Source organism: Miniopterus schreibersii (assembly GCF_964146895.1).
Source record: "Miniopterus schreibersii genome assembly, chromosome: 2".
NCBI classification, from domain to species: Eukaryota; Metazoa; Chordata; class Mammalia; order Chiroptera; family Miniopteridae; genus Miniopterus; species Miniopterus schreibersii.
Window position 1 is genome coordinate 146,371,298 of NC_138102.1, and position 12,522 is coordinate 146,383,819.

General features: G+C 43.4%; 1 protein-coding gene and 1 long non-coding RNA gene across 3 annotated transcripts in view; one reads left to right on the forward strand and one right to left on the reverse strand.

The window, feature by feature from the left end:
* LOC308554151 overlaps positions 1-8,902 on the reverse strand; it is a 92,095-nt gene extending 83,193 nt beyond the window's left edge. Inside the window, exon 1 of the long non-coding RNA XR_013998348.1 lies at positions 8,815-8,902. This is a non-coding gene — a long non-coding RNA (uncharacterized lncRNA). The remainder of the gene's footprint in view (positions 1-8,814) is intronic.
* Positions 8,437-12,522, forward strand: part of DBX2 (developing brain homeobox 2) — a 39,461-nt gene continuing 35,375 nt past the window's right edge. Inside the window, exon 1 of one of the 2 annotated variants that reach the window (XM_081131042.1) lies at positions 8,437-9,314. In XM_081131042.1, the coding sequence (XP_080987168.1) occupies positions 8,894-9,314 (421 nt within the window). In that variant the 5' untranslated portion in view covers positions 8,437-8,893. The remainder of the gene's footprint in view (positions 9,315-12,522) is intronic. The other variant, XM_081131041.1, reaches the window with a different exon arrangement.

The window sequence follows — 12,522 nt, forward strand, 5'->3', positions numbered from 1 at the left end:
TACCAATTGTGAAAAGTCTCAGAATACCAAGTTTGGGCAAGGATATAGGGGCATATGGGACGTGCGTACACTGCTGCTGGGAGCATCAACATTATTATATTATATAGAGCAATTTGGTACTGCTGGTGAGGGAGAGGAGCACATAGCTGATCCCTGAAGTATTTCATCATTAAGAAGAAAAGGAGCTGGCGACATGGCTCAGAGGCTCAGCACTGACCTATGAGCCAGGAGGTCGTGGTTTGATTACCGGTCAGGGCATATGCCTGGGTTTTGGGCTGCAGTCTGGTAGGGGGTGTGTAGGAGGCAGCCGTTAATGACTCTCTCTCATCATTGATGTTTCTCTCTCTCTCTTTCTCTCCCTTCCTCTCTCTGAAATCAATAATAAAAAAAATTTAAACAACATATTTAAAGAAAAAAAGAAGGGAATATCTTGGAGGGCCAAAGGTAGATAGGAGAAGGCTAGTTAAAATGGTTCTCATTCATTCATTCAACAAATATTTATTGTGTACCTTTATATACAAGGTACTATTCTAGTCTGTAAGGATATAGCACTGAAAAAAAGAGATAAACTATGTCTTCATAAAACACAAATTAGAGTGGTTATTGCATTAGAATCAACCAAAAGTAATCAAGGCTTGGATTAGAGTGTTGTCAGATGGTGATAAAGTGAAATCAACAGATTGGGGAAATTTTCAAAAGATGAAAATCAACAAAATTTAGTGAGTGATTGAATATGGTGTGAGGGATGGGAAATGTCAAGAATAATTTGAGATTCTATCCTGAGTGTGGGTGGATGCTGGCACCATTTCCTGAAATGTGAAACACTGTCGACCAACATAATGGGATTTATAAACTGTACTAAGGTCGAGCTTTAAATACTTGCATTAGAAGGAAAGAACAAAAATTAATTAGCTAAGCACTTAACCCCCAAAGTTAGAAAAAGTACATCAGAATAAACAAAATGAAAATTAGTAAAGGATAAAAATATCACTAGCAAAAAATAGAAACAACGTAAAATAGGATTAAAAAAAGCCAAATTGATATCTTGTGAAAATCAAGAAGACTGACGAACAAACTTTACAAGACTGATCAAGAGAAAAGAGAAAGAGAACACGCGAGCAACATTCTGAATAAAGAGATATGCTTATAATTAGAATGCTGCAGAGAGTAGACAGAAAAAGAACATTTATTTTTTGCCTATAAATTTGAAATAAATAAGTTTTTAGAAAATTCAACTCAGGAAAAGAGACTCAAGGAAGATATAGGAAACCAGTGCAATCCTTAATCTTTAAAGAAATTGAATCAGGAGTTAAAATCTCTCCTCCTCCCGTAAACACCTGATCTATTAAGTTATGCAGAAAAGTCTTCAACAAACACTCCTAACACGGAATGCCAATTTCATATAATCTGCAGAAATGAGAAAAAAGAGAAGACAACCTAAAATCGACAGCAGAGGAAGGCAAAATCATAGGCCAACCTGACTCATGGTGCAGCAGTCATTTAAGTCGCATGCCATTTAACAAGTTCATTGCTGAATGACTAGCCAAGAGGTTTAGGCTAACAGAAGAAAGTGTAGCTGGAACAGAGGTGTTGGGACAGGGCTGGGGGAGATTAGAAAATAGACTAGACTGACAGAGAGTAAAATATATGTATAAACTTGAAAAAAGGGAGGGTATTTGAGTGACACAAGGAATGCCACTTAAGAATTACACAATTTAAATGGCTGACTGTCAAGCAATACTTACTTCAGAAAATGTGTAATATTATTCCAGTTTCCAAATAAAGCTGTGAAACTCAATAAAGGACTGGGAGACTAGGAAAACGAGTCTAGGGGTTAGTTTTTGTTTATTTCCCTAAAAGGCTTATTATGTTTTACATGAGACAAATTCTCACCAGAGAAATGACACCCCAAAGCAAGGCAATTAACACATCTAAATTTGGTTCGGAGAGCCCGGATTCATAGCCTTACAGCAGAGTCTTTACAGGGATTAGCTGCTCTGTGTGTACTTCATAATTTTGACAGTGCATGTAAAAAACTTAATGCTCATGTGAAGGGACTATGTTGGTGAAAACATTGGGGAAATGACAAAATTCATAATGCAATGTGCATTCTCCCTTTTGTTCAAAGCAGTAAATCAGGGCAAACCAAAAAAGCTTTGTAGGATTTCAATATGAATGAGAGGCACCTGTGACTTTGAGGACACTGAGATGAGAAACGATTGAAAAGACTGCTGCTCTGCAGCATCCAGAGTAATTTCCTCAAAATCTTTCAGCGGTCTGCCATTTCACTCTGCGCCAGGCACTACAAGTGGAAAAGTGGTTAGAAATGATCAATGAGCAAGTAATGCCAAAGAAACTGAATGGCCTGGAAAGAAACTGGGAAGTCTCCCAGTTACAGAAGAGTTAGTAAAATAGAGCTTGAAGGTAGAATGCAGGGCACGGAGGCGAACAATGCCTGAGGCATGGCAAAATAATACACAAAGAGCCAACAGGGCCAGCCAGCAAAGACATGTGCAGGAAGCAGGACAATAGGAGCATGAGTCCGGCCAGATAAAAATCGAAAACATATTTATACATGTCTTTCAGGGGTAAGCCAAATTTTCAGAATTTATTTCAAAGACCCAAGAGTACTTGGGGATGGGGTGGGCTGGAGGGAATGGGAAAATATTTAAGAAAGTATAGAATTGTATAGAATGTAATTGAGTAATGATTATTATAGTTGAATGTACCTAACTCTTAACATAGTCCTGTACTTATCTTTCAAATATTTTTCCCCCTCTTAATTCAAGGATTAGAATGTATTCTGTCCAAAGCTCTGAGTTGTGAGTGGGTGTTGGACTGTGGAGACAATCTATACTTAGCACTTACTGGGAAATATTTGTTGCTTCCTGAGTAACCCTGCACCAGCCAGATTTCCAGTGGTTACTGAAAAGGCTACAACGGTTCCCTTGAATCTTCTGTGTTCAGTTGAGAATAGAACCTAGCTCCTCACAATCGCATCTTCTTTTTAAATATGTGTAATCGTTGGAATAGGTGATCAGAGGCTGCCAATGAGGGGTGAGCAATTCACCCTGGAGTTCACCACCCACAGTCCCTATAATAGGGGCTATGAGAGGGCTTTTCTCTCCCCAGCCACAGAGATTCTCCTGCCCAAAAGGGAAGAATTCAGCCAGTCAGGAAAGAAGAGGGAAGAGCGTCTTCAGACTCCATTACTGAAAGTCCAGTTCTCAGTGGAACTACTGTAAGCATGTGTGTTTAAAATAAAAAAGGACTTACCTGTTTTTTGTATTTATTACTTATAGGATTTGAGGAGGCACACTCAATGGATATACATACAACAGAACCATCAAAATAAACATAAAAGATCTAAAGTGAACTAAGGAGAAGATAGAGATGAGAGAAATACAGGTCAAAAGAGTTAATGAAGTTGAACTCTAAAATTAGCTCCACTTCTTGGCATTCCAATCACATCCGGAAACACAAAGGATTATATCGTTCCCACCAAGCACACTAGTTCCTCAGGAGAGAAAACACTTTCTCAGATTCTAATTCACAGAAGAATGGATTCCACCTTCTAGATCTCTCTCAGATTCTCCTGCTTCTTTCCATCACCTTGGCCACAAAACCAGCCCAAACTCATAGCATCTTATTTTTTTAAAACATTAAATTTATTGGGGTGACAATGGTTAATATGAACATATAGGTTTCAGGTGTGCGTTTCTATGTTACAAGATCTGTATATTGCTCTGTGTGCCCACCACCCAAAGTCGTATCTTCTCCCATCACCATATATTAAGACCCCCTTCACCCCCACACTCCCACCTCCTTCCCTCTGACAACCTATCTGGATTATTTTAATAGTCTCCAATAGAGTCTTCTCCAGATCCTAGCACACTTTCCATACCACAAGGTCTTTTACAATGCAAATATAATCACATCTCATCGCTTTAAGGACAAAGTCCAAAATCCTGAGTTCAGCATACAAGGTACTACGTTGCCCCAGCCTACTTCTCCAGCCTAAGGTCTCGCATATGCTTTGCTATGCAGACTTTCTCCTCTCCTTCCCACTTCCCCCACCTTCTTTAAGAGCTAACTCAACTTCCCTATTACTTTACACCGGGCTTACACAATAGGTTTTACCAATCTGACCCTGAAGGCATTTGAGTTTGTGAAGATGCTCTGGTTTGGTTTTTTTTTGGCCCAGATCTCAGCATAGCACAAAGTGGTTCTTAAGGACTGAGATGCTACAGCAAAATGACCTGAGCCTCTTTGGTCATTCTCAAGTATTTTGTTATTTTTCATAAAAATCCGTAGCTTCTAACAGCTAATTAAGCAAACAAGTGCTATAGAGCCATCCCCATAACCCCACTACCAGGTGTGAAAGCAAGTGTCAGACTGAATTCTACAACAATTTTCAACATTTATGTGCCAGCAGTTAGAGTCATTCATTTTGTAAGCTCAATGATGCTCATCTCTCAGCCCTTCCAAGTTCACACCCTGCATGAAAGACTCAGCTGAGGAACTGTGACAGTGTTACAGTCCCGGGATGGGCAATGAATTTTCTACATCAGTGAAGGGACACAGGCCTGGTTCAGAATTAAGCCTCAGGGCTCCATTCTGAAGAGTATAGATAGGCTTTCACATAAAGGTGAGAATGCCTTCCTCCACACCTAAATACCACTTATTTATGAGGTGGAAATCAATTCAATTTATAATGTCTATTATGCTAACTAAAACACCATCTGGTGTTAATTGAAGATACAGGTAACTGCAGGAAAAGGCAGTCTCCTGCGCGCAGTCTTTCATCCTCAGTGGCCTGCAAAAGAATGAGCCTTGAACCTGGAACAACTTTTTACCTAGAGGTAAAGAGCCTGCACAATCTGAGCTGGGCTTATCTCTTCTCTCTGCTCCAACACCCCTATTTCTCTTTTCCTTTCTGCCTCCTGTTTATAGTAGTTCTTTTCTCTCATCTTCTAAACATACTCATGTTTTCTCAACGCTATGACTCCCTTTAGCTTTTCTTCTATGTTTCTTCAACCTCTGCTTCCCCACTCCTTTATCTTCTACTGATCTTCCATTATCCACAAACTGGTTTCTGCCTCTTTTGCTCCCAATGAAAAGGCTCTTGCCGCCCTAGCCGGTTTGGCTCAGTGGTTAGAGAGGCCAACTGGGGAGGGAAAGGTCACCCCCTGTTGAAAACTGCATCATTCAGTCCTATAGATTCAACCATTGCAACATTTATCCCCTTGGAACTTAAAGGTTCCAAGGCTTTGGAGCCATCTGGCCTTGGACTGTACCTCCATCTCATCATTCTGAACATTGCGTAGCTTTAGGAAAGTTACTTAAATTCTCTGTGCCCCAGCAGTAACACTGGCACAATAACAGTACTGACCTTTTAGGATTATTATGAAGATTAACAAGTTAATATTAATGAAGTGTTTAGTACTATACCTGGCTGACTGTAAACACTGGATAAATGGTGGCTCTGATAAGGGGATGGCAGGGATGATGTAATACCTCTTTTCCTTGCGAATCGCAAAGATTACTACTACACATCGTCACTAACCACTGTTCACATCTGAAGACTCAGTTTAGGGGAGACTTCCTCTGGAAGTTTTCTCACACTGTTCCTTCCAAAGTACAAGCCTGTTCTCACGTGTTGCTTTTCTCCCTCACTTGGTTGTGAATGCCTCCAAGGCAAGGCCCAGAGAAAGCCAGACCTTTCTTCTCCCTGTACCTTCCCAGGACCACCACAAGTGCTCAGTAAGTATTTAACACTCAGTAAAGGTCTGTTGACTAACTCAATAGGTGAATTAACAAGATTAATACACACCAGCCTTGCAAAAAACTTCCCGCCCACTTCGCAGCACACGGGGAGGGTGGATCTTCAGACATGTGAATTTTTAAAAGGAAATTTATCTCAATAGCCTCGAAATTCCAGCCAGCTTTTAAGAAAATTGAAGCTAGGGGCCAAGTTATTCTTAGGGTAATGAGAAAAATTATACACGTGGCCTGAAACATTGCAGACAGCCTTTAAATGGGGGACATCTGTAATCCTGTCAACAATAAAAAACTTATTCTAAATAAATTCGCCTAAATTTGCACAGCAGAGTGGCAATGGAAAGTGTTAATTGACAGAGAAGTCACAGTTTTAACACTCCACTAATAGAGACAGTTTCCAAAATTAGGAGATTTAAAGTTGCCTTGTGGCTAAAAGAAATTTTAGTATTACACACACACACACACACACAATTTTTTCACCTGTCCTGTCTCTATTTAGCAGGCTGTTAATAATGAAAATACAGCCATACTTCTAGGGGGGAAAAAAGTAACTCAGTGTTCTCATTGTCTCTCTGTGAAGGAGGACCCAACCATGTTCGGTTGGGAGAACTTGGTGGTGGCTTTTCTTCCCAGGTTTTGGACCCACATCCTTTATTTGCCATTTAACCAACTCCTTTTCTAGATCAAAATTTGTTAGATTATCTCTTTCAGAGTGATTCCTAAATCAAATATGTATATATATATTTATTATGGAGAAAGAAACTTTTATATTGACAAGTATTTAAAAATACTATGTATTTTTGAGTGCAAGGGTAGGATTTCTTTTGGAAGAGTCCTTCATGTAACCATACTCCATGCCAGTTGTTCCTACAGCTGGCTCCCATGGGGCTGGAAGACAGAGAGATGAAACTGCCATGGATACACAGAACACCCATTCTGTTAAGCCCGGGAGCACTTGAGTGATAGAACTGGAGCATGGGTTGGAACACAGGGTGGAAGACTCAGATGCCTTTAGGGCCTGGCAGGTATTGTCAAAGGGTAAGAAAGGTTAAGGCCACGGGTAAGAAAATGACCAAAGGAGTCTGAGGGAAGTAGGGGGTGAAAGGATTTGAATTTAATTTGTAAAAAAAAAAGCCATTACAGGGGGCTTCCTATTTAACATGGCCAGCTGACCAATTTGCTTATCTGCCTTCTTTTTCTAGACTCTTTTAAGTGACAGTAAATAAATAAAAAAGGTAAGAAGCCACAAAGAAATCCTGACAGGACACTGGCAGAGAACAAGTGTAAGAGAAGGCAGGGAAAAACAACAGAAAGTGGAAGACAGCAACTGGCTTCCAGTGGAGGAAGATACAGCCTCTGGAAGACAGGGGTTGGGCGTATAAACACCGAATGGTTGAAACCACCAGTATTTCCCTTCCCCACAGCCGGGAGACTCTTGCCTGCCCTCGGCCTTCAAAGTGTCCCCTGTGAAACTTAACTGAAGAGGCCCCAGATGTACCGGAATATTGGCACAGCTCAGGATGGGGAGGAGGGTGAGCAGCGGCTTGAAAACAGTGGTTGAGGCTCAGTGTGAACTCTGAAATCAAAGGCCCCTCCCCCCCAATCCAGCACACGAAATCAAATCTCATTAAAGAGTAACTGGAAACGAATTACTTAAATTTCTTAAAAGTTCTGCAAGAGAAAGTTGTTTCCTTTACCCTTGTCAACCAATGGTCACTGGTGCCAATTCGACACCAACAGGACGCCCCAATTCGGGTGCGACGGAGGAAGCTTAAGCAGGCGCGCACATCTCAGCTGGGACACAGCGCAGCTCCATTACGACACGGCATGGCTGTGGACCAGCACAACCGTCACGAGGCCCTGCGGCGAGGTCCCGCGCTGGCTGCACGGCTGCCCGCTGCTCTGGCAAAACATCTCCGGTACCTCGACTCCAGCCACGGAAACAGCCCTCAGCGGGAAGGGAAAAGGCGCTCTCCGGGCCCGAGAGGAGGGGACTTATATAGAGAAAAAAAAGCGCTGACCCCCCCCTTCTTGATTGGTCTGGCCTCCACATCTTCACACTTTGATTGGTCCAAAAGGCACTGTACTGATTGGTCAGAATGGAGCCACTCTGATTGGTCAGTGAAAATGCTAATAAAATATAGCTGTGCAGCTCTGATTGGACAGGTTAAGTCTCACTCCTATTGGTTGAAATACAATTCCCGAAACTCCTTCATAAGGGTTGGCTCAGGCGGCAGGATACTGTTAGGCAGGCCATTCAGTGCTGACTTTACACTAAGGTGCGGTTTTGTTTAGAATTGGCTGCTAAGCTCTGTTTTTTGTTTTGTTTTTTAATGAGCCCAGTTAAGCCACTAAGAGCCCTTCTTACTAGGTTATTTTCTTTCTCAGGATTCACACCCTTAAAAAAATACGAAAACCACCCACTCTTTAAAGGTAACTTTTCAGCTGCACTGCCACAACAGTCTCTGTAACACCTGTGACATTTTCTGATAACTAGCCTTTCCAGACACGACCAGCTCCGTTTACTTTCCCTGGATGTCCCTTGGCTCCTGAAGAAGCGACATCAACACTGGAGAGCCAACAGGTGGAACACAGAGCGGACACCGACCAGGGCGCTCCTAGCTGGCTGCACGCGACTTCCTGCCCCAGGGGCAACTCCCGCTCCAGGGCTGCTCCCGAGCACAGCCCGAGAGGGGGCCTGGCGACTCCCGGTGCACGTCGCCTCCACGCCCACCTCCTCCCCTCCCCTTGCCAAAGCTCGGACTCTTGGGGCTGCCCTTATTGTTGGTTGCGTCTGTCACTTTGAGGGCCGGGTGACATGAATGGATGAGCTGGACACACCTTCCAGCTTTCTTAAAAAAAAAAAAAAAAATCCGGTCCGGATCTGCATAGAAAGCGGGAGGGACGCCCCCGGCGCCCCCGGAGCCTCCACCGCGGGCCAGGAAAACGCACAGCTTCCCCCTCCCACACTCACTCCTCCCCTCCTTTTAAAAAAACGCCCGACCCAAATAAATAATACCGTTCCAAGCCTACCGGCGTCCTCGGTGCCCTCTCCTCCTTCCCCAGGGCGCGCGGGCTGGAGACGGGCGCGCGAGCGGCCGGGCGCCGCACCATGCTGCCCAGCGCCGTGGCGGCGCACGCCGGCGCGTACTGGGACGTGGTGGCTTCCTCCGCGCTCCTCAACTTCCCCGCAGCGCCCGGCTTTGGAAACCTGGGCAAGAGTTTCCTGATCGAGAACTTGCTGCGCGCTGGGGGCGCCCCGCCGCCCGGGCTGCAGCCGCCCCCGCCCCCGCCCCCCGGCCCGGCGGCAGCTCTCGCCGCGGCCGCCGCCACCGCGGGCGCGCAGGTCCGGCCCCTGCCCGCCAGCCCCGTGCCCCTGAAGCTGTGCCCTGCCGCCGAGCGAGTCAGCCCCGGCGGGGCGCCCTACGGCACGCGGTGGGCTTTTCAAGTGCTCAGCCCCTCGGCGGACGGCGCGAGGCTGCCGGGCCGGGCTCCGGGGGACCGAGAGTGTGCCTTCCACGCTTCAGCCCCAGGTGAGCCCGCTCCCCCTTCCCGTTCGCGTCCAGAGGGTCCCGGGACCTGGGCGCGCGGCGAGGCGCGCGGCGCGGAGGGCGCGCCGGCCCCAGTGCGCAGGGACCCGCCGGGCTGGGAGCGGTCCTAGGACATCTCCAGTCTTAGAGGAGCTGCCACTTTCGGGGTAAGGAGGGTGACAACCGCTAATTGTGATTCCACCCACCCACCCCCAGCATCCCTCGCCACCAGCTTCCTCTCTGTCCCCTTCTTTCAGCCAGGGGTAGGGCTACGTGGATTTTCGGGCCTTTGGGGAGAAGCCCTGAAGGTGCCATGAAGGACAGACAGCCCCGTCCCTCGGTCTGGGCTCGGTGGACCAGTTCCACGGAGTTTCCCACGTTGAGCGTTTTTGCCCGCCCGCCCCTGTCCGGGAGGCCGCGCGACGCCGGCTCGCTGGAAACCTGCGGGCTTAGGAGCGCCTGGCGGGGCCCGTTTTCGGGGCGTTTGCCGCTTAAAGTGTCGCGGGGGTCGGGCCCTCGAAGGACGCTCGCGGAGATCCGTGGAGGGAGACTCGGGCCAAGTTCACTTTGGATCACTAAGGCGCAAGGAACTCAGGTCTTTCTCTTCGTGCTGCGTTGAAACAGCTGAATTGGCACCTGGAGTAGGAAGTTCACCAATAAATGGGAATTTACCGAAAGAAGGGTTTGTTTTAATTCCCGCATGAAACTTAAGCGGTGTGAATGGAGAGAGGATGGGCAGTTTAGTCAAATATTAGCTAAAGCTTCTGGAGGGGCTGCGGAAAAGCCTCTCAGAGACTCGGAAGCTGAGATCCAGTTGGATTTTTTGGGGTGGGGGTGGGGGGGAGTCTGTGTCCTTAGACGATCTTAACTCATTCTTTTAATCCCGATGGATTTGTCCAAAATGACTAATAGATGCTTTTTCAGCAGATTCCATTGTCCCAGTAAACTGCCGGATCCAATTTATTGCTAATGGCTTTATAGAATTTAACATGTTTAGAACCTGTCCTGGCCTTTCACTTTGAAATGGTTACTAACAGAATGGAACAAATATAATTATATGAGCACCGGTCTCATTCACATAGTGTAAAACCTAAGTTCTGGGAAGTCTTTTTTGCACCTTGGGATAGGAACAAATACTGTTAGGGCAAAGTTTATAAGCCTTGGAATTTTGGGCCACTCTCTTTTTGAAGTTGCAGGAAAATTAGAAACATATAAAGCAGGTTCAGGTAGACAAGAGTTAGTAAATAATGTCTCATAAAAGTAACATTTTCAGGAAATTTAGTGATGTGCATAACTTTTGGTTTGTTTACATTATGTTCATAGTTATTTCTCAAGGACCCTTGTATTACTCCTGATCATGATTTGCTACTCAACAATGGAAAATTATTTAATTTTAACCTTTGTAGATTTTACAGATTAAATTTAAATAAACCAAACGCTATCAAATGCAGGTATGTCAATAACTCTGAAAAATAATTTCGCATACCTATTTGTTTCTTTCAAGATTGCAATTATTGGTAAAAGAATTTCCTAACTACATTCTTTTTATTTTCAAGAACATATTCATTCTTGTGTGCTTATTAAAGTGTCAAAATACCAAAAAAAATGATTTTTGGAATAATTAAGAGTATCAGAATTTATATTTTCCTTTGAAATATTCTAATATAGTTTAAGCATATATTTTTCCTAATATTTTATCCAGTCCTTGTTGAAGATTTTATGTTCTCTTAAGTTAATTTTCATTTGAACAAACCTTATTTCAAAAAAATCATTCTTGTATAGAGCGCATTTAATTTTTGAAACTAGAAAAATCTCTCAAGAAGAAAATTTAAGCCCTGTAAATTTGTGCCCACAAATATGCTGCTTAAAATGAGCATTTACATTCATTTATTTTTATATTGACAAAGAATGTAGTTTTCTGAACATTGCCCAGTTTTATTTAAATGACATATTCTTGCCTTATCAAATATTATAGGAATTACGTTATACTATGTAGAATGATGGAGTTACCGTGAGCGCTGACAGTGTTGGCTATCACCTGAAAATTAGGTGAGAATGAAAGTGATTATGTTCTGTAGAGAACTTAAAGGACATAGAAAAGCTACTGTTTTCAGAAGGATAACAGTATTTCTCTCTGAAAAGGCAGTGAACACCAGTTCTGATCCTTTAGACACTACCTTAAGAGTAGATCACAAAATGTGATTTTTAATCATTTCAGCCTATTGACTACCCATTATTTTTTCATCCTTAATTTGTTGAGGGCACCCATCTGCATGTTGCATAAAAAACCCAGAGTTCTTTTAAGTACATTGGTGAAATACAACACTATTTAACTAGGGGATACATTTCTGCTTCATTATTTTTGTTACCCATTATGAATTATACCATGTATTTCATTCATTCAGCAAATGCTTATTGTCTTCCATGTGTCAGGCTCCATTCTAGGCCATTGGGATAGTCAGCAGACAAAACAGGTAACTGTTTCTACCCCTGTGGAGCTCATATCCCATGTTCTGTACTACTTTATGGTTTACCAAGCGTTTTTGAAATTGTTAGCTGCTTTAATCCTCTCAATAGGCCAGATATTTCCCTACAATGATTATTTCACTTCCAATGATTATTCCATTGTAGTATTAAACAATACTACAATGAGTATTGTTTTGGTCTGAAGTATCAGTTTAAACATTTGTGAACTTGTGAAAGAAAAAAAAAATTGCCCCAAATCTTCATATTCCCTAGATTAGTCTTTCACTGAATATGAGAAACGAATGAGGGATAATCAGTTACATGTATCACACTAATAAACCAGATGTGATTTTGTATCTGAGCCTATAAAAGAAACGGGCTTTCCCCTTTATCTTATTACAGTTAAATAGTAACACAGGTTTATTTACAGGTCATGGACGAAGGTGTAGCTGTCAGTGCTTTGTCCCTAAAAATTGGCAAGTCTGAGTATTTAGGGCAAGAAAAGAAACACTCTAGAGCTATATGTTGCCAAGTTATTCATATAGAGTAGTGTAAAAACTTTACTCTAAAAATCAAAGGCCATTCCTCAAGGGTAGAGAGGGGCACAGTTAGTACAATAATAGGTAGTAAGAAGGTTCACCTCCAGGGGTTGTATCTGAAAAAATAAGTCTTGGATCTGTTACACAGTGTAATTTATTAGTGGAAACCAGGAGGGTTTGCAAGTAAATTCTAATCGTCAGAGATC